Raw genomic sequence first — 21,157 nt, 5'->3', positions numbered from 1 at the left:
TTCTTGCCAATGTAAGCTCATATGGTTATCTATATTTTCTTTTAGTTTTTTTAATGATTTTATTCTTCTAGTTTTTTAATAGCTTATTCTTCAATAAAGGAGCCCTGGTGATGCAGTGGTTAAAGCGCTCGGCTGCTAACTGAAAGATTGGTGGTTCAAACCCACCAGCTGCTCTGTGGGAGAAAGATGTGGCAGTCTGCTTCCATAAAGATTATAGCCTTGGAAACCCTATGGGGCAGTTCTGCTCTGTCGTATAGGGTCGCTATGAGTTGGAATCAACTCAACGGCAACAGGTATTCTTCAATAAATCTGGAACTTATTCAGATGTATGATGTGCAGAAAGATCTAACGTCATATCTGTGCCCAAAGACTTTGTCATTGCCCCAGTAATGCTTCTTTTCCGCAGTGGTGTGATGGGAGTTTTTTCATATACTACATTCTAAAAAAAAAACAAAAAAACAAAAAACCCAATCTGTTGCCATCAAGTGGATTCCGACTCATAGTGACCCTATAGTACTACATATATTGTTATTAGCTGGTGTTGAGTTGATCTCCAACTCATGGTGACCCCATGCACAAATGGAACAAAACATTGCCCAGTCCTGTGCCATCCCCAAAATCAGTTGTGGATCGGACAATGTTTCGTTGTGATCCATAGGGTTTTCATTGACTGATTTTCAGAAGTAGATCTCCAGGCCTTTCTTCCTAGTCTATCTTTGTCTGGAAGCTCCACTGAAACCTGTTCAGCATCATAACAACACTCAAGCCTCCACTGACAGACAGGTGGTGACTGTGCATGAGGTACGCTGACCAGGAATTGAACCCAGATCTCCTGCCTGGGAGGTGAGAATTCTACCACTGAACCTACATAGACTACATTCATATGCTGCATTCATGTACTGCAATGGGTCCAATGCAGCATCCATTCCTCTCTTTCATGTTGCCCACCTAGGGCCTGAGAGATGAAGTTTACAAATGATCAACAACAGGGCCCATTCCAGAAATCCAGGCCCCCCACCCCTAGACTTTCTCCTACCCCCACCAATTCTGGAGGCTACAGGTTTGTGCTGTATCTGGCTCAAGACCCAGATCTTACAGCTAGACAGGCACACATATTCTTACCTGTAACTGGAAGAAATACTGGGACGTTTTTGGGTTCTTCGGAAGCTCCTGCAAACAAAGACAGTAGCTTCATTTAATGCCTGTGAATTAAGTAGGCTGTTAGTGCCTGTGAATTAAGCATGATGTCGTAGGATGATTTCTCTAAAGTCATGAGTCTCTGCCTTCCCCTCAATGGAAATGTGCAAAAACAGGCCTTGGTAAAATTTCACCAATAGGCTTACAATTGATGTTCAGCATGACTATGTGGACACACTGTGAGCTGCAGAACCTTTCTGACTTCCCATCTACTTTAGCAAAGAAAAGTTCAGCCATTTCCGGAAGCTTCTGAGCTTGAAGAGCATTAAAAAAAGTTCAGAAATTTAAAAAATCAGTTATAGGTTTACGGTAGATTTGGTTACTCTATGAAGCTCCTCTCTAAGCCAAACCACATTTACTTTATAATAGGCAGAAACTTGCAAGTATTATGCTGTCTTATCCTTCACGTGCAGTGCGTGTGTCTGTCCTTTACACACTTGATTTCATTTAATTCTTATAACCACCTGATGATGTTGGTACCATTATGATCCTCTCTTACAGATTAGAAAACAGATCCGTAGAAAGTAATGTAATATGCCCAAAGTCACAAAGGTGTTTCTACCTCCAGAACCGTCGACCTTAATCACAACATTAACACTCTTTCCCACATCCAGTGAATTCCCATGGATAGATAAAATTTCATTTCATTGCCAGTTTATCTAAAAATCATCTTTCACATTTTTATAGAGCTTTACATTTTACAAAGCTGTTACACATTCCTTAGCTACTTGGATTCTCAGAACAGTTATGGAAGTAGGGTTTACTTTTTGGAAACATGTTGTGCTTTACCTGATAGATGTTGCCGCGGCAGGTAAATCCATCCCCAATGTAGTTTGGCTTACAGGCGCAGGTCCTTTCCTCTGGTCCAGTTTGATTGCAGATAGCAAATTCACTACAGCCGCCATTTTTCTGGTGAAATTTCCAATGGGAGATCAGACCAGTTAGTGTACCAGCTTTGCAGATATTTGTGAAGCGATTCTGCATTGATATTTATTTCTTGTCTCCAGGGCCGGATTATGTAGTAAGCAAGGTAAGCAGGGGCTTACTTGTGCTTAGTTACTAATCTGTAGTGACCAATTTCACCTGTTTTTGTCCATATCAATGATGTGGTGAAACTCATGTGAAATTGGTCACTACAGATTAGTAAGTAAGCACAAGTAAGCCCGTGCTTACCTTGTTTACTGGGTAATCTGTCCCAATCAGGGATTGTAAATTTGAAAAGAGGCTTTGATTCTGTAGGAAGGTGCTGTGGGGTTGGGAGACAGACAGATACCAGCCATACCTAGAAGCAGAATCTTGGATGTGATGAAAAATGTGAAATTGTTCACTACAGACAATCTGGTAAGCAAGGTAAGCACCATTCGTACCTTGCCTATTGGATAATTCGCCCGTTTGTCTCAGTCTCTAGCTTTGACTAGTTTAGTTTACTTGCTCTTTTCCTGAATTTGCCTTCCAATTTCCTTAGGGTGGTGGGAGTCATCTTATTCACTCAGCCTTACATCTCAAGATGGCAGGCCCATCTGAGTAGATCTCTAGTCCCATATGAATAAGCCCAGAATTGCCAAATTGAAAGTTTCTCTGCACCTAGGATTTGACTAGAAAAGTACCCATTTTGTTTGCCGCTTCTCAGTTTTAAGCTAAACTCTGATCCCATCATAGGAAAGGTCACAATAATCAGCTAGAAGGCCAACCACTTGCCTTCGAGTCAACTCTGACTCATGATGACCTCGTATGTGTCAGAGTAGAACTGTATTCTACAGGGTTTTCAATGGCTAAGTTTTTGGAAACAGATTGCCAGGACTTTTTTCCCTTGTGCCACTGGATGGACTCCAACTGCAAGTCTTTTGTTTAGCAGCCAAGCACATCAATCCTTTGCAGCAGCAGAGATTCCTGCCAGAGTAGGGTGGGTTCTAAATCTAATCACTTTTGAGTTATGGAAAGAGCAGAACAGACACAGAGACAGGCACAGAGAGAAGAGGAAGAGAGACAATGGAGACAGGTGTATCTATAAGGATTGCTGGCAGCTACTAGAAGCTGAGATAGACAAGGGCTTCCCTCTAGAGCCATACTCTGAATTTGGACTCCCGCCTTCCTGAACTGTGAGAAAATAAATTTATGTTATTTAAGGCCATCTACTTGTGGTGTTCATGTTACGGCAGCATATGGTAACTAAGACACCCCCACGCTTTATGGTTTGGGCTGGGACAGTGTTTTTCTTGCTGCTCATTGCTGCTTCCAAACCATTTCTACACCCTCATCCTTGAAAAGTCCCAGCTCCCTAGGAGTGCGTGGCATCAACAATCTCCACCTACTCTTCCTCCTTTGTCCTAACGGTGGCACCTGGATCACTGTCTCTCCTTCTAGTATCACACGGATCATTGTCTTTGACCAATTCAACATCCCTGCCAGTGACCTCTCCTGCACCTGCCCCCTCACCCTGTGCTTCCTCTGCTCCTTGATCTCACCCCCTCTCTGTCTCAGCCACCCCCCCACCCCGGGCCACCCCCTAACTTTGCTGTTGACATTAAAGTGGACCTCTACAGAAATCTCTATTTCAGCATCCTGCTCTCTCTGACACCATGCCTCTAACCTTCTTTGACCCCAGGGACCTCCCCTCCTTGGTGTCCACATCTTTCTCATCCACATTCCCTGCCTACTCACTGGCCCACTTGGCCACTTGGTCCTCACTTTGTGTTAGCACAGCCCAGATGGCAAAGCAGAGTACTGGGATTCCTGCCTCCTTCTCTCTCCCTCTGTCACAATAGCTTGGCAAAACCCTAGACCACCTGGGCCTGACTTCCTGTCCCTTCTGTACCTGCGCTCAGCATGTCATGTATATGTGCTGCCTGGTCTCCCTTTAAAGTTATGCACACAAATGTCCCTGCTTCTATCCTGGGCCTGGGTTGGGATCCTGGCTCTGCCATCTACTGGCTGTGAGGCCTTAATAAAGCATCTTAATCTCTCTGAGCCTCAGTTTCCTCCTCTGTAAAATGGAGATAATAATAGTAAGTGCCTCAAGGAATTATTGTAGGGATTAAATGAGCTAATGTTTATAAAGTGTGGTTAGCACTTTAATTTCCCTGTCTCCAGAGAAGACCATTTCACACCTTTGCCTCTTTCCTCAACTCTCAGTCCCTACCCCTCACTCTCAATTGATGAGCTTGACTAATATTTCTTGAAAAACCGGCAAGTAACACTTTGTGGACAGCTCTAACACTCTACCTTGAGTTGAGTGGAAATCTATTTTCTTGCATTCTCTATCCACTAACCCTAGTCCTGTTGCTTGGGTTCACACAGAACAAAAACAGACCTTTTTTGTCCTTCAAATGTTGATGGAAGCCCTTATTCCCTGCCCCTACTCCTCTTCAGTGGGAAAGAGAATTGAAAGAACTAATGATGTGTGGGAGCCCTGGTGGCGTCGTGGTTAATAACTCGGCTGCTAACAAAAAGGTTGGCAGTTCGAATCCACCAGCCACTCCTTGGGAACCCTATGGAGTGGTTCTACTCTGTCCTATTGGGTTGCTATAAGTTGGAGTTGACTCAAAGGCAATGGGTTTAATGATGTGTGCACAGACATAGAAGGGGGAAGTGAGGTCTCTACCCCTGTACTCTCCCCTCTATTTCTGCTCAGCGTGTGGAAACCAGAACTGGACCCTCTCTCTAGGGTTGAACTGATATGCAGAATGTTGGTGGTGGTATGAAGTTGTGTGGTGAGAGCAGAATTCTCTTCCTTCGTCTAGCCGCTAGACCTCTATTAAGGCAGAACTTGCTTTTGGAATGCTGCACGTTATTGTTGACTTATATTGAACTCACTACTTAATAAAGTACAGGAGAATAAGGTGTGGGCAGTTGCTGTGGGGTTAATCCAAGAAGGCTTCCTGGAGGAAGCAACTCTTGAGCCTTGTCTTAGAGGTGCAAGACAAGCTTGGTGGAGAGGAGGGGCTGGATTTCTTTGAAGGGAATTGGTAATATGGGGGATGAGCAAGTGGATAGACTTGGCTCAAATGTGATGTGGCTGGGCTGAGAAATGTGGTTGAGGTCATAAAATTCATGCTACTTCGTCTTGAGTTTTCTTCCAGATTTCCACTGATGAAGGAAAGACATATTTCTGAGCTAAATAATGACCTGTTTAAAATGTTGTCTTGGACACTTCTCTTATAGCAGATAACTGAAGCTGGAAAAAATACTGGAATAGTTGAAACTACACACACACACACACACACACACACACACACACACACACACACACGGTTTGCAAAGAAGATGCAAAGAACTGAATATGATGTGGATGTCAGTTTTTAACTGACCTTCTCTTCCTCCTCACTAGGTTACCAGTTACCAGTTACCAGTTGCCATCAAGTCGATTCCGACTCATGGCGACCCCATGTGTGTCAGAGTAGAACTGTGCTCCATAGGGTTTTCAATAGCTGATTTTTGGGAAGTAGATCACCAGGACTTTGTTCTGAGGTGCCTTTGGGTGAACTTGAACCTCCAACCTTTCAGTTAGCAGCTGAGCACATTAACCGTTTGCACCACCCAGGGACTCCTTCCCGTTAGTTATGCAGAGAGTAAATGAAACAAAAAACAGATAGTTGACATCAGTACTCATTACCATGGTTAAGGAAACAGGTTGCAGACTGGATATTAAACCCCTTAATAGGGTTACTTAGCCCGACCCTGCTGTGGGTGCCACGGCCTGGCTTTGAGAAGTTTATAATCCAGCTGGCCTTGAGGCATTTGCCTAAGCTGCATTCAGGAAAATCCCTGACCAGCCATGGACACCTGCGTCACCTCCATAACCTACAGTCAAGAGGGCAGGCTGGGGGTTGTCAGGCTGCACCTTCTCTCCTTTCTCCCCAACATTACAACTGGAATATGAGGGTAAAATGAGCCTCACTGTCTAGCAGCAGCTCTAAGGCCTCCAAAGTGACATCGCACCAACCCTCATCCCCTAGGGTGGGGACATGAGGCCCCTGAGGGCTGACCTCTGAGTGTCTTGGCCTCAGAGCTGTACTTACGGTTAGGCAGACACTGATGAGGCTGCAGGTCTTGCCATCTCCAGCGTATGTTGGCAAACAGTTACAGATGGCCTGTCAGGTGGGAGAGGACAGTGGGGTTACTTCACAGATCGATTCTGTGAACTGCTCCCATGAACTGGCTCTCAGACTCTAATTCTACAATGGTGAGTATAATATCCTACATTTGGCATTGGTAGTATCTATCCTCCTCCCCCTGTCTGTCAGTTTGTTGTACTGTGGTGTCTTGCATGTTGGAAGCTATGCCGCTAGAATTTCAAATACCAGCCAGGTCACCCATAGTGGACAGGTTTCAGCAGAGCTTCCAGACTAAGACAGACTGGGAAGAAAGGCCTGGTGATCTATTTTTGAAAATTAGCCAGTGAAAACCTTACAGATCACAGAGAACAGTGTCTGATTCACTTGCTTTGGACACATCATCAGGAGGGATCAGTCGCTAGAAGAGGACATCATGTTTGGTGAAGTAGTGGGTCAATGAAGGGTATGGGAGACCCTTGGTGAGAGAGATTGGCACTATAGCCCCAATGATGGACTTGAACATGCTGGTGATTGTGAGGATGATGTGGGACGGGGCAGTGTTTTGTTTTGTTGTATATAATGTCACCATGAGTCGGAGTTGAATCAATGGCAGCTAACAACAGCAACAGCAACATCTATTCTATAATAAAGATTGTCGTATTTTAGCACATTTGGCACACTTTGCTTTTTAGCACTGAGATCTCATATACATCCTATCTTTGCTGCCATCTTTTTTTAATTTTATTTTTTTTATTACTTTTTCACCTTATTTGATCCTTTGCCTTCTAGGCACTGATCTCTTTTCTCTCTCTGATTGGTGAGGGGTCAGTAGAAAGGAAGCTGCATTCTGTTCCCATTCACACTCCTTTCTTGCTCATCTCTACCCCTTGCTCAGTCCAAAGACATGAGTGCTAACAGATGCTCAAAGAGGGCTTTGCAGTCAAGGAAGTTGCATAAAGGGAAAGTCAGTCAAACCCATTGTTTGGTCAAAGGAGTCAGTTGGGGGTTTCAAGTTAAGGGAGGGAACGCTGTCTGGAGGAAGTCGTACACAGGACCCCATGTCACATGTGCAGACCATGCACTGCTCAGGGGTGCTCAGCCACGGGGGTAAATGGGGCTGAAACCCAGCCACACTGTTCACTGAACTGCACGGCCAGAGGAAGGGGCGCCTGATTTGAATGTATTGTCCCGAATGTGCCTCCTATCGTAGCAGTGGCTCTGGTCTGATGTCTACTTATTAGAACTTGGACTCATTGGCAGGGTCAGCTAGGGCCAAACTGTCAGGTCTTACACTTTCCTTGTCCTTCACCATGGGCCCCAACCTTGGCTCAACATTCTACCAAGATGCCGACCAGCTATCCCTCTTTAGCTGAGATCCTCTTCTCAGGGTTCAGCCTCACAGCTCTTTCACTGTCTTCTAAGTCTGGAGGATGGTTAGAGGCCTTGAGAACCAAAATACTTGTTGATTTTCTCTACCCTACATGTAATTTGAAATAAAAAGCTCTACTGAACTTGAAAGTATGTATAAGGAGGTTCAACTCTGACTGTTTTGATTTTCCCTATGACTACATATATGCAGTGGGTTGAATTGTTGTTGTTAGGTGCCGTCGAGTAGGTTCCAACTCATAGCAACCCTCTGAACAACAGAATGAAACACTGCCCAGTCCTGCACCATCCTCACAATCGTTGCTATGCTTGAGTCGATTGTAGCAACTGTGTCAGTTCATCTCGTTGAGGGTCTTCCTTTTTTTCGCTGACCCTCTACTTTACTAAGCATGATGTCCTTCTCCAGGGACTGATCCCTCCTAATAACATGTCCAAAGTATGTGAGATGTAGTCTCACCATCCTTGCTTCTAAGGAGCAATCTGACCGTACTTCTTCCAAGACAGATTTGTTCATTCTTTTGGCAGTCCATGGTATATTCAATATTCTTCGCCAATGCCATAATTCAAAGGTGTCAATTCTTTGGTCTTCTTTATTCATTGTCCAGCTTTGCATGCATATGAGGCAATTGAGGTGGGATATGAGGTGGGTTGAATGCTGATCCCCAAAAAGATATGTTCAAGTCCTAAACCCTGGTACCTGTGAGTGTAACCTTATTAGAAATTAGGGTCTTTACAGATATAATTAAGTTAAGGATCTTGAGATGGGATCATCCTGGACTTGTGGTGGACCCTAAATCCAGCAACTAGTGTCCTTATAAAAGAAACGAGAGGGAGATCTAGGACACGGAGGCACAGAGGGGAAAGCTATGTGAAGATAGAGGCAGAGATTGGAGTGATTCCTCTACAAGCCACAGAACACCAAGTGTTGCTGGCATCCCCCAGAAGCCAGGAGAGAAGCATGGATTGTCTCTTAGAACCTCCAGGAGGAATCAACCCTGCTGATACCTTGTTTTTGGACTTCTATCCTCCACAACTGTGAGAGAATACTTTTCTGTTGTTTTAAGCCACCAAGTTTGTGGTAACTTGTTACGGTAGCCATGGGAAATGATACAATATATAATAGATGTGTGTGTGTGTGTGTGTGAGTGTGTATCTTTCAAAACAACTATTCTCTCTTATTTTTGACTGCTTTAGGCACTTGCTTGACCCGCTCAATGGGAGACCTGGCACTGAGTTCTCTGAAGGGCTCAATGAGGTTGATCGAACATTCATTGCAGACTTGACTTTGCCACTTAATTTCTGGTGTCTGTAATGTCCTGTCTGACCATTTTGCTTGTTCACAATGTGATAGAGACTGAGAGAGACAGAGCTTGGGTCTCTGAGCCTCCAGCTTCCCTGTCTGTGTCTTTTCACCCCGTGGACCCCTCCTCTCCTCTCATGCTGGAACCACTTCCCCAAACCTGCCCTCTGCAGAGGCACTGTGGGGGCCACTTGTGTTAAGGAATATATGACTAGTTGCTGTTGCATTGATTCCAACTCATGGCGACTTCATGTGTGTCAGAGTAAAATTGTGCTCCGTAGGGTTTTCAATGCCTGATTTCTCATAAGTAAATCACTAGGCCTTTCTTCTGAGGCACCCCTGGGTGGACTCTAACCTCCAACCTTTCCATTAGCAGCAGAGTGCTTAACTGTTTGCACCACCCGGGGACTCCACATGACTGCTAGAGGGCCTAAATCGTTTTCTGTTGTGTCACATGCATTTCGGAGCCTTAAGCAAAAGGAAAAATTGCGGGGTTCTAGGTATCAGAAAGCTGAAAGAAAGGGGAGCATTTCTGGGGACCTTCTAGGTGTCCCTGAAATTATGTGGTGTTGGCAGATGCCTACTTCTCCCCACCTTAAAGCAATCTCATCTCCTAGGTACCCTTTGTCCCCCATTTCTTCTCATTCCCAAATAACAGTCTCCCATCTTTCCAGAATTTCCCGTAAAGTATTTATTTTCTGAAAGAAAGGTCTGGTGATCTACTTCTGAATATCAGACACTGAAACCCTATGGATCACAATGGTCCAATCCCCAACCCATCATGGGGATGGCACAGAACTGGGCAGCGTTTTGTTCTGTTGTGCGTGGGGTCACCATGAGTCAGGGGGTCAACATGATGACAGCTAATAACAACAACATTTATTTTCTGCTGCTGCTCCCCAGTGGCCTCATTTCTTTTCTGCTGCTGCTCCCCAGTGGGCTAGTCTCAGCCCCTTTCCCTTAGGGCTGTGTCTATAGACTCCGGCTTTTCCTCCTGGGAAGACTTAGGGACGCCTGGGAGGCAGAGCTTACCTGGTTGGGTCCCGTCTGCGTGCACTCTGCATTCTGGTCACAGCCCCCATGGTTCTCCAAACATGGATTAATTTCTTTAAAACAAAAGCCAACATCTGGCATGAGAATCAAGCCTCACTCTCATGAGAATCAAGCCTCACTCTCTTGAGGGACCAGCCATGGTGACTGACTGAGGAGAACAGAAGTCTGTCAATAGTGCAATTTCAGTTTTGGACAAGGCTGAGGTAGAAGCAACCTGACGGGGAGGGTGCCAGATACGGTATCTCAAAAGAAACCCCTCAGAGACAGGCTAATCCCAGCAAACGCACAGGCTGCAGGCTTGAATCTGCCCCTCTATGGAATGAACACGAGCGTTTGCAACAAAGGCCTTTGGTCTTAAGAATAACGGAATCTTGGAATCCAATCAACAGTGCTATGCATGGAGAGACTTGAGATTATCAAGTGTGAAAATCATTTGCAACCATCACAATAAAGTTGGGTTTAGGGAAAAATCATTCATAGATGCTAAATTTAGGAAGACATTTTGATGAGGAGCAGGATATTTGCTTGGTCTTAAAGTATCTCCCCACCAATTGCTTATTAGTATCAAGGGAATGGAAAAGCAACTCTACAGTGGAGAAATCGGACTGCACCTTGACTAAGGGGTCAAAATTAACATTATAGACAAGGGACACATAGAAATTGTGTGCCTCCCGTGTGATACCCTGAGACGGGTACATCACTTGTATAGTATTCTGTCCTGGAACGTGTAATCAGAATCTAGTCATGAAGAAACATCAGACACATCAGAGAAATCCAAATTGAATGACATGCTATCTAAAAATAAATAAACAAATGAAAGGGAAAAGAAAAGCTGGGGGAGGGGACTATATTCTTTAAAAAATGTCAAAGTCATAAGAGACAAAGAAACTGTTCCAGATTAAAGGGGACTAGAGTCATGACAACTAAATGCAATACCCAACTCCAGGCTGTGGTAAAAGACAAATACTGTAAAGGACATTAAAAAATTAGAATACGAACAATAATTAGATAAAAGTATATCAATATTAAATTTACTGAAGTTGATAAGTATACTGTAGTTATGTTGGAGACTATCTGTAGGAAATATGTATTCATATAGATACAGCTTACTCTCAAATGGTAGATATAGATACTATATATATCATCTGAGAGTAAGCTGTATCTATATGAATATGTATCCATACACACACACACACAGATGATAAAGCAAATTGGCCAAAATGTTAACAATAGGTGAATCTAGATAAAGGTCGTATGGATCTTCTTTGTAATATTTTTTCCACTTTTCTATATAAATTTTTTCCAACTAAAAATTAAAACAATTAAGAACTTATTATGGTATACCTTTATAGCAGAATAGTGTGTAGCCATTAAAAATAATGATTTAGATGCATACTTATTTTCAGGGAAAGTTGTTCCTGTTATATTGCTAAGCATAGTAAACACTATATATCAAGAGATACTATTTTTGTTTAAAAAAATACATGTATGCATAGCAAAATAGGGCAACATAACAACAGTAACATGGTTATCACCAGAATTTTTTCTCCAGCATATACACGTTCTCTAATTTTTCTACAGTGATAATGTGCTACTTGTATTGAAAAAGAACTAATGAAAGTTGAAAAATTCAGTCACCTCCGTAATGTTTAACTGGGAAGAGATTTCCCCTTCTTTCCTCCAAAGTGATTTTTGGGTATCACATACCTTTATAGCCCTGCAGTCACATTTCCAAACCCTTGTACCTTCCTGCACCTGACAAACTGAAAGGTGATCCGGGCAGCTGCATGTGTTAACAATAAGAGCTTACGCATTATAATCATTCAACAGCACTCTGACAAAGTGGTGGGCACCTACCTTGGCACACAATGCCATCACCAGTATAGCCTGGCTTGCACACACACAGCCGACGTCCTGGGGTGGTTCTTTTACAGTCAGCATTGGCAGAACAACCCCCGTTGCTGATCTCACAGGCGTTGATTGCTATAGGAAGGAGCGGTGACACAGAGCAGAGGAAGGGTGAGAGGGGAAAACAAAACATTGATGCATTTTTAGTTGGGTCACCAAGAAATGGAAGATCCCTAGAAATCTGAAGTTACCATGTTCTAGATTCGGAGTGAGGCACTGGTGGTCCAGTGGTAAAATGCTCACTTTCCATGCTGGAAACCCAAGTCTGATTCCTGGCCAATGCACCTCACGCACAGCCACCACCTGTCTGTCAGTGGAGACTTGCATATTTCCATGATACTGAACAGGATTCAACAGAGCTTCCAGACTAAGATGGACTAGGAAGAAAGGCCTAGCGATCTACTTCTGAAAATCAGCCAATGAACACCCTATGGATCACAAAGGTCCAATCTGCAACTGATTATGGGGATGGCAGAGTTCCCTTCCGTTGTGCATGGGGTTGTCATGAGTTGACGGCTGACTCAACAGCAGCCAACAACAACAATTGGTTCAGAGGAGGCAGGTGACCTTATGACTGGCTACATTTTTGGGAGAGTAAACATCTAGGATACTTCAAAACTATACCGGTAGGTGATGGTTCAAAGATGTCTAATTCAAAAGAATACAAAGCACCAGATGGCTTTGCTGCTGAAGCTATCAAACATTTAAAGAAGACTAATACCAATTCTTCACAAACTCTTCCAAAAAATAGAAGAGGAGGGAACACTTCCCAACTTATTCTGTGAGGCCAGTATTACCCTGATACCAAACCAGACAAAGATATCACCAAAAAACACCAATAAATATCACAATAAACACCCAAAAAAGACCAATATCTCTTATGAATATAGACACAAAAGTCCTCAGCAAAATATTAACAAATCGAATCTAGCAATCAGTTAATGTAATACATCATATCAAGAGAATAAAAAAGGACAAAAGGACAAAACCACCATCTCAATAGCTGCAGAAAAAGCATTTGACAAAATTCAACACCTCTTATAATAAAAGCACTCAACAAACTAAGGGAATTTCCTCAGCCTGGTAAAGGATATCTATGAAAAACTCACAGCTAACATGATACTTAATGGTGAAAGACTGAATACTTTCACCCTAAGATCAGGAACAGGACAAGGATGTCCTCTCTCTCTGCTTTTAATTCAAAGTTGTACTGGAAGTTCTAGCCAGCAAAGTTAGGCAAGAAAAAGAAAATGAAGGCATCCAAACTGGAAAGAAGAAGTAAAACTATCTTTATTCACAGATGAAATGATTTTATAGACAGAAAAACCTAATAAATCAGCAGTTTGCAGGATATGAGATCAACATACAAAAATCAGTTGTGTTTATATACAATAGTAATGAACAAAGGAGGCCTGATGGCGCAATGGTTTAAACGCTCAGCTGCTGACCAAAAGGTTGGCAGTTCAAACCCACCCAGTGGCTGCACAGGAGGAAAGACCTGGCGATCAGCTCTCATAAAGATTACAGCCTAGGAAACCCTATGGGGCAGTTCTACTCTGTCCTACAGAGTCATTATGAGTTGGAATCGACTAGACAGCGCATAACAACAATAGTAATGAACAATCCAACAATGAAATTAAGGAAATAATTCTATTTACAATAACATCAAAAATAGTAAAATACTTAGAAATAAATTTAACCAAAACAGAAACAAAAACCCATTGTCGTTGAGCCGATTCCGTCTCATAGTGACCCTATAGGACAGAGTAGAACTTCCCCATAGGGTTTCCAAGGGTCAGTCGGTGGATTCTAACTGCCGACCTTTTGGTTAGCACACTAACACCTAACCACTGCACCACCGGGGCCCCAAAGTTAACCAAGGAAGAGTTAAATTCAGTTGTATACTGAAAATTATAAAACATTGCTGAAAGAAATTAAAGGAGACCTAAATAAATGGTAAGACATCCCATGGAAGACTTAACATTTAAAATGGCAATACTCCCAAATTGATCTACAGATTCAATATAATCATTTGCAAAATTCCATCTGCCTTTTTTGTAGAAATGGAAAATCTAGTCTGAAAATTCATATGGAATTGTAAAGGGTCCCTGAACAGTCAAAACAATCTTGAAAAAAAAAAAGAACAAAGTTGGAGGACTTACACTTCTGATTTCAAAACTTACTACAAAGCTACAGTAATAAAGGCAGTGTGGTACAGGCATAGGGATAGGCATACTGATCAATGCAATAGAATTGAGAGTCCTGAAATAAACCCATGTGTTTAAGGTCAGTTGATTTTTGAAGAGAGTACCAACACATTTTCAACAAATGGCATTGAGGCAACTGGATATCTACATGCAAAAGAATGAATTTAGACTCCTACCTCATACCACATACAAAAATTAACTAAAAATGGATCAAAGACCTACATTTAAGAGCTAAAACTATAAAACTCTTAGAAGAACACATAAGTCTAAATCGTCTTAACCAAGATCAGGCAATGTTTTCTTAGATACGACACCAAAGACTTGAGCACAAAAGAAAAAGTAGATAAACAGGACATCACCAATATTAAAAACTTTGCGCTTCAAAGGATACCCTCCATAAAGCAAAAATACAGCCCACAGAATGGGAGAAAATTTTTGTAAATCATGTATCTGACTAAGTAGATTTCCAGGCCTTTCTTATGAGGCACCTCTGGGTGGACTCAAACCTCCCAACCTTTCAGTTAGCAGCCAAGTGCATTAACCATTTGTATCACCCAGGAACTCCACTTAACTTGTAATATTTTTGATTTTCAAAGGACAAGAACATAATGTTAAGCGAAAACTCCATGAAATCTAATTAATTTTTTCTCTTTGAGGGTATTGACTAGTCATTTTAATAGCCCTCAGAGGGATAATTACACACGGATGTGATAGTGAGGTGACTGGGATGGATCTGTGCTAGATTCTAAGATTATAAGACAGTTTAAAAACAAAGTCCTCCAGTGAAATGCAGTGGGAGAAGTCCAGAATCTGGTATCCCAAGGCCTGGTTTTGAGTCTTGGCTCGACCTTTACTCACTGTGTGGTGCTGGACAAGTCACTTCATGTGAATTTTGGGGTCCACTCATAGAGACTTATTTATAGGTTTGGGGACTCACATCTGATAACGTACATGAAAGTGTTACACAAATGTTCATTATTCTTACGTTAACTTGCATTCTTTTGGTTTTGCTATTTTTCCCGAAAACAGAGGGCAGGAAAAACATTCCTGTTGTTTGCCCTTTCCAGTTGTTTTCACTAGCATGCTGCACACATCCTACTGCAGGGAACATCTGGGACCAAGGTTAGGGGTACCCACACTCCAGGGTGAGACGGCTTAGGATGCAGAGTGGTGTGATCATTGTCCAGCTCAGCCACAGTTTGGACCAGAGCCTGCTTGGAACACAGTGTTCCAGAGAATAATGATGTGAAGAGTGTCCAGTTTTCTAGTACCAAATATGTGTTAGGCACAGTAAGGCTCTTGGTTTGCATTTTTTGAGTGCTATGTGCCAAGGTTGTTCTAATAACTTCAGTTATTAACCCAGGTAATCAGCTAACAACTCAATGAGGGAAGTTCTCTCATTATCCCCAACTTACAGATGAAACAATGATGCAAAGAGCAGTCAAGCGAATATACCAAGTGTGGTGGGCTGAAAAATGTCCCCCACCCCCAAAGATATTCCTGGAATCTATAATGTGACCTTATTTGGTAAAAGGGTTGTGATGATGAATGTTATGCGTCAACTTGGCCAGGCTATGATTCTCAGTGGTTTGGCAGACACCATGTAATCACCTTCCATTTTGTGTTCTGATGTGAGCAGCCAATCAGTTGAAAGGGGTGTTTCCTTGGGGGTGGGGCCTGCCTCTAGCATATAAATGGATGTTCTGGCAAAGCTCTCTCTCTCTCTCTCAACCCTGCACTCTTCTCGTTGTCTGATCTCTGGTTCTTGCGAAGTAAGCCTGCAGAAATCTCTGGCCTGCTGCCTAACCTGCAGATTTTGTTGGGTTCATCAGCCCCTGCAACCAAGTGAGCCAGCAGAGTCTTTAGCCTGTTGCCTGACCCATGGATTTGGGACTTGCAAGCCCTCACAATTGTGTGAGCCATTTCCTTGAAGTAAATTTCTCACTACATATAGGTAGTCCCTGACTTACAATGTATTCAGGTTATGATGAACCACACATACAACTGTCTACTTTTTTTTTTTGGTATATCTTATCATCAGTAATATGTACTATATACAATGTTGCAGTGCATAATTTGCTGCTGTTATTCTCAGATGTTCACTAGCAGATGTTCAATGTTATGATTTACTATTCAAAACACTGCCATATAGATTTAACTTTATAAACTAAATCAGGGAATTCAGTTGCTTGAAAATATGTACTCAGATGCTGATCACTTTGCTAAAATTAATAGGCAGATTTGGGAAGCAGTGAGATGTTAACATGAAATATAAGAAAAAAAGAAAAAGACCATACAGACAACTCTTACTAATTTTTTGACTAGAAATGCCATCCTCATTCCCAGGGAAAATCCAGATGATCCAGAACCTTCCACAAGTGGAGTTACTACTGCAACTGACAAAATACCAATATCATCCACATCTTCTTCATTATAAATTTTTATGATTTATGTATTTTTTTATGTATATATGTATTAAAATATATCTGTAAGTTTAGATGTAATGTTTGCAACCCCTAAAGACAAATAAAGATGGGATTTAAAAAGTTGCTGATAATAAAAGGCAGTAGTAATGAAAACTGAAAAAAAAAAGAAAAAGAAGTATTAGACTTACGTCAAAACCGATTTACAATGAAGTTGTTGGAACAGAACCATGGTAAGCTGGGGACTAGCTGTATATTTATATACACTTCACTGGTTTTGCTCCTCTGGAGAACCCAGACTAAGACAAGGGTCTTTGCAAATGTAACTCAGTGAAGGATCTCGAGATGAGATCGCCTTGGACTTAGAAACCAAAAGACCAGACTAGTTGCCCTTGAGTTGATTCCAACTCATGGTGACCCCATGTGCTTCAGAGTAGATCTGTGCTCCATAGGGTTTAGGGTTTTCAGTGATAGCGATTTTTCAGGAGTAGATCGCCCATCCTTTCTTCCAAGGTGCCTCTGGGTGAGTTTGAAATGACAACCTTTTGGTTAGTAGCTGAGTGCTTAACTGTTTACACCACCCAGGGGTTCTCCTGGATTTAGAGTGGGCTCTAAATTCAATGACAAGTGTTCTTATAAGAGACAGAAGAGGAGGAAGCAATGTGATCATGGAGGCAAAGACTGGAGAGACACAACCGCAAGTTAACGAATGCCAATAGCCACCAGAATGAAGAAGCGGCAAAGATAGAATTTTCTTCTAGAGCCTCTGGAGGGTGCATGGCCATGCTGGATTTTGGACTTCTAGCCTCCAGAACAGATGCAACGTTGGAAGCGCTCACTGGTCTATGCCAAGAAATTTAAAAGACAGCTACCTGGCCAACTGAGTAGAAAAGATCCACATTTGTGCCCATTCCAAAGAAAGGTGATCCAATAGAATGTGGAAATTATTGAACAATATCACTAATATCACACGCAAGTAAAATTTTGCTGAAGATAATTAAAAAAGGTTGCAGCAATACATCGACAGGGAACTGCCAGAAATTCAAGCTGGATTTAGAAAGGGATGTGGAACGAGGGATATCATTGCTGATATCAGATGGATCTTAGCTGAAAGAAGAGAATACCAGAAAGATGTTTACCTGTATTTTATTGACTATGCAAAGGCATTTGACTGTGTGGATCATAAGAAATTATGAATAACATTGCGAAGAATGGGAATTCCAGAACACTTAATTGTGCTCATAAGGAACCTGTATATAGACCATATATAGGAAAGGTATGCTTCAGGGTTGTATCCTTTCACCATACTTATTCAGTCTGTATGCTGACCAAATAATCTGAGAAGCTGGACTATATGAAGAAGAATGTCGCATCAGGATTGGAGGAAGACTCATTAACGACCTGCAGTATGCAGATGAGACAACCTTGCTTGCTGAAAGTGAAGAGGACTTGAAGCACTTACTGATGAAGATCAAAGACTACAGCCTTCAGTATGGATTATACCTCAACATAAAGAAAACAAAAATCCCCATAACTGGACCAATAAGCAACATCATGATAAATGGAGAAAAGATTGAAGTTGCCAAGGATTTCATTTTACTTGGATCCACAATCAATGCCCATGGAAGCAGCAGTCTAGAAATCAAACAACATATTGTATTGGGAAAATCTGCTGCAAAAGACCTCTTTCAAGTGTTCAGAAGCAAAGATGTCACTTTGAGGACTAAGGTGCACCTGACCTAAGCCATGGTATTTTCAATCACCTCATATGCATGTGAAAGCTGGACAATGAATAAGGAGGACTGAAGAATTGATGCCTTTGAATTATGGTGTTGATAAAGAATACTGAATATACCATGGACTGCCAGAAGAATGAACAAATCTGTCTTGGAATAAAAATAGCCAGAATATTCCTTAGAAGCGAGGATGGCAAGACTTTGTCTCACGTACTTTGGACATGTTATTAGGAAGGACCAGTTACTGGAGAAGTACATCATGTTTGGTAAAGCAGAGAGGTCAGCAAAAAAGAGGAAGGCCCTCCATGAGATGGATTGACACAGTGGCTGCAACAATAGGCTCAAAAATAGCAACAATTGGGAGGACGGCGCAGGACCAGGCAGTGTTTTGTTCTGTTGTACCTAAGGTTGCTATGAGTCGGAACTGACTGGACAGTACCTAACAAAAACAACAGCCTCCAGACTGTGAGAGAATACATTTCTGTTGTTTTAAGCCACCCAGTTTATGATAATTTGTTAAGGCAGTCACAGGAAACTAATACACCAAGGTAATATAAATAATAAGAGATCAGATTCAAACCCGCAGGGTCTAATGCTGAAGCTGAGTTTTTAACAGCTGCATTATTCTGCCATTGCACCCACAGAGATAATTTAATCTCAAAGCCACTCTGCAAAGGAGGTCGTTTTATGTTTACTTTACAGATGAGTTGGTGGGGCTCAGGGCAGTTAAGAGACCCACCCAAGGTCACATGGGTAGGAGGAGGAAAAACCAGGGCTTGAGCCCTTTTCTGACCCTCTCCAGAGTCATGATGCTCAGGCCACGCCCTAGGCCAATCAAATCAGAATCCGTGGGATGCTCTTTAGTGGCTTTTGAAGCTCCCCAGGTGGAGGGCACAAATGGTTAAGTGCTTGACTACTAGCCAAAAGGCTGGTGGTTAGAACCCACTCAGAGGTGGCTTGGAAGACAGGCCTGGTGATCTGCTTTAAAAGGTTACAGCCTTTGAAAGCCCTATGGAGCAGCTCTACTCAGCACACAGTGGGTTGCTATGAGCTGGAATCGACCTGATGATGGCAAATAACAACAACAACAGGTGATTCCAATTGCAGCCAAGGTGGTGAACCACGGCTTGCTGAAAACAGGTGCACTTCCCTGCCCATTCCAAAACTAACAAGCTCCATATGTAAACAGTTGGTTTCCGGCCCAGGGGCCCAATCAGCCGCCTTGTTACATCCAATTCACCACCAATGGTTGACATCAGCTGCCGAGGCCCAGTCAGTCTACAGGAACCCAGATCTCTCCACAGTCCATGAGAACCTTGAGGCCCCAGTGCACTTGCCTGTGCAGACTGTCCCGTTCCCTTGGAACCCTGCCGCACACTTGCACGAGGCTGTGCCATCAGAATTGAGAAGGCAGCTGCAACGAGAATGGGCAAATGGTGTTTGTAGATAAATACATAACCCAACACCATACAGTACGCCTTCACCCCATCACCCCAGCCTCCGAGCCCCTGCCCCATAAGGCACTCAGGGATCCTGCCTAAGGTTTGGGAGGAGAGCCCATTGCTAACAGGGCCCCATAACAGGCAGCTAAAGTTGCAGTCACTGATCAGCAGACTACACAGTGTGTACACGTAGGTGGTAGCCAAGGAATAAGAAGAGTAGCTACCGATCTTTAGAGAAGTTCCTGTGTGTTAGGGGCTGTGCTTCTTGCTTTACTTCATGTGATCTACACAATACCCAATAGCTACAGGAAGTAGATATTATTATTATTTCCACTTGGAGCCCCTGGGTGGTGCAAACAGTTAACACACTTGCTGCTAACCAAAACAGTTAACACGCTTGCTGCTAACCCAGGGGTGCCTTAGAAGAAAGGCCTGGTGATCCACGACCAGAAAATCAGCCATTGGAAACCCTATAGAGCACAGTTCTACTCTGACACACCATGAGTCAGAATCAACTCAATGGCAAGTGGTGGTAGTGGATTATTCCCACTTCCTGAAGAAGAAACTGAGGCCTAGAGGAATTAAATAATTGGCTCAAGGTCACACAGTTAGTGAAAATTACAGAGGCTGACTTTGAATTCTGGTCTAACGCCAACTAACCACCACATTAAGCTTTTGTGGGGAATGCAGAAGCATAACCAAGGCATGGCAGGTATGGCCTGTGCCCCGGGGCACCACTGGAAGAGGGGGTGCCATTGCACACATCATAGACCAATCTTCATCAGTGAAAGCAAGGAAGCTGCAGTTGTAATTTTCATGTAGTGCCATAATGTATTAAGTAAAAGATCAACAAGCTTGGCTTGTATATTTCAGCCAATATTATGGTAAAGTTATCTAAACGATGGGTGTCAGATGTTTGGACAGGGGTGCAGTTTCAGTGCTTGCCGTAGGTGCTATTTTCCATAGATACGCCTCTGAGGGGATTGGGAGCATGAACTCAGGCTTGGCTGTGAGTCGGGAGCAAGGTTTAATGAAAGGGAGGCCCACTGGGCTCTCTGTGCCTCAGTGAGAGTCCCTGGGACTTGAACTGGGGTGACAACTGTCATTTTTGCCAATGTGCCAGGTAACTCAGGCGGCACCTTGTTGAAAGCTGGAACTGGCAAGTTGATGGTGGCCTCTTCAGAGATATTTTTAGCCTCATACTTAAAAGTTTACCCTAAACACCTGGTAAATAGCATCTGGAAACTACTCCCTCAAGGATAGGGCGTGGAGCCGAAACTACTGGGAAGGAACCCCCTTTGCATTGTCCTCAAAGGAGGCCCAGAGGGCACCTACTTGGCGCTGGTGTGGCATGTCCCATTGCAGTTGTCTTCTGTGATTTCTGAAAAAGAGAACCAGTTGCTTTGTCAGCCTTCTTTCACCAAACCTCACTTGAGAAGTATCTTTTAGTA

The 21,157-nt window shown here is 42.9% G+C and overlaps 1 protein-coding gene across 1 annotated transcript in view; it reads right to left on the bottom strand.

Annotated features, from left to right (window-relative positions):
• STAB2 (stabilin 2) overlaps positions 1-21,157 on the bottom strand; it is a 212,782-nt gene that overhangs the window by 44,327 nt on the left and 147,298 nt on the right. The window contains exons 35-41 of the mRNA XM_012554793.1: positions 21,042-21,087; positions 19,602-19,678; positions 11,848-11,973; positions 9,970-10,043; positions 6,216-6,287; positions 1,987-2,106; positions 1,123-1,170 (exon numbers count right to left, since the gene is read on the bottom strand). Coding sequence (XP_012410247.1) covers positions 1,123-1,170; positions 1,987-2,106; positions 6,216-6,287; positions 9,970-10,043; positions 11,848-11,973; positions 19,602-19,678; positions 21,042-21,087 — 563 coding nt within the window. The remainder of the gene's footprint in view (positions 1-1,122; positions 1,171-1,986; positions 2,107-6,215; positions 6,288-9,969; positions 10,044-11,847; positions 11,974-19,601; positions 19,679-21,041; positions 21,088-21,157) is intronic.

This window comes from Trichechus manatus, unplaced genomic scaffold (assembly GCF_000243295.1).
Source record: "Trichechus manatus latirostris isolate Lorelei unplaced genomic scaffold, TriManLat1.0 scaffold00027, whole genome shotgun sequence".
Taxonomy (NCBI): domain Eukaryota; kingdom Metazoa; phylum Chordata; class Mammalia; order Sirenia; family Trichechidae; genus Trichechus; species Trichechus manatus.
Note: the sequence above shows the minus strand (reverse complement) of the source record. Positions and strands in the feature narration are given on the sequence as shown.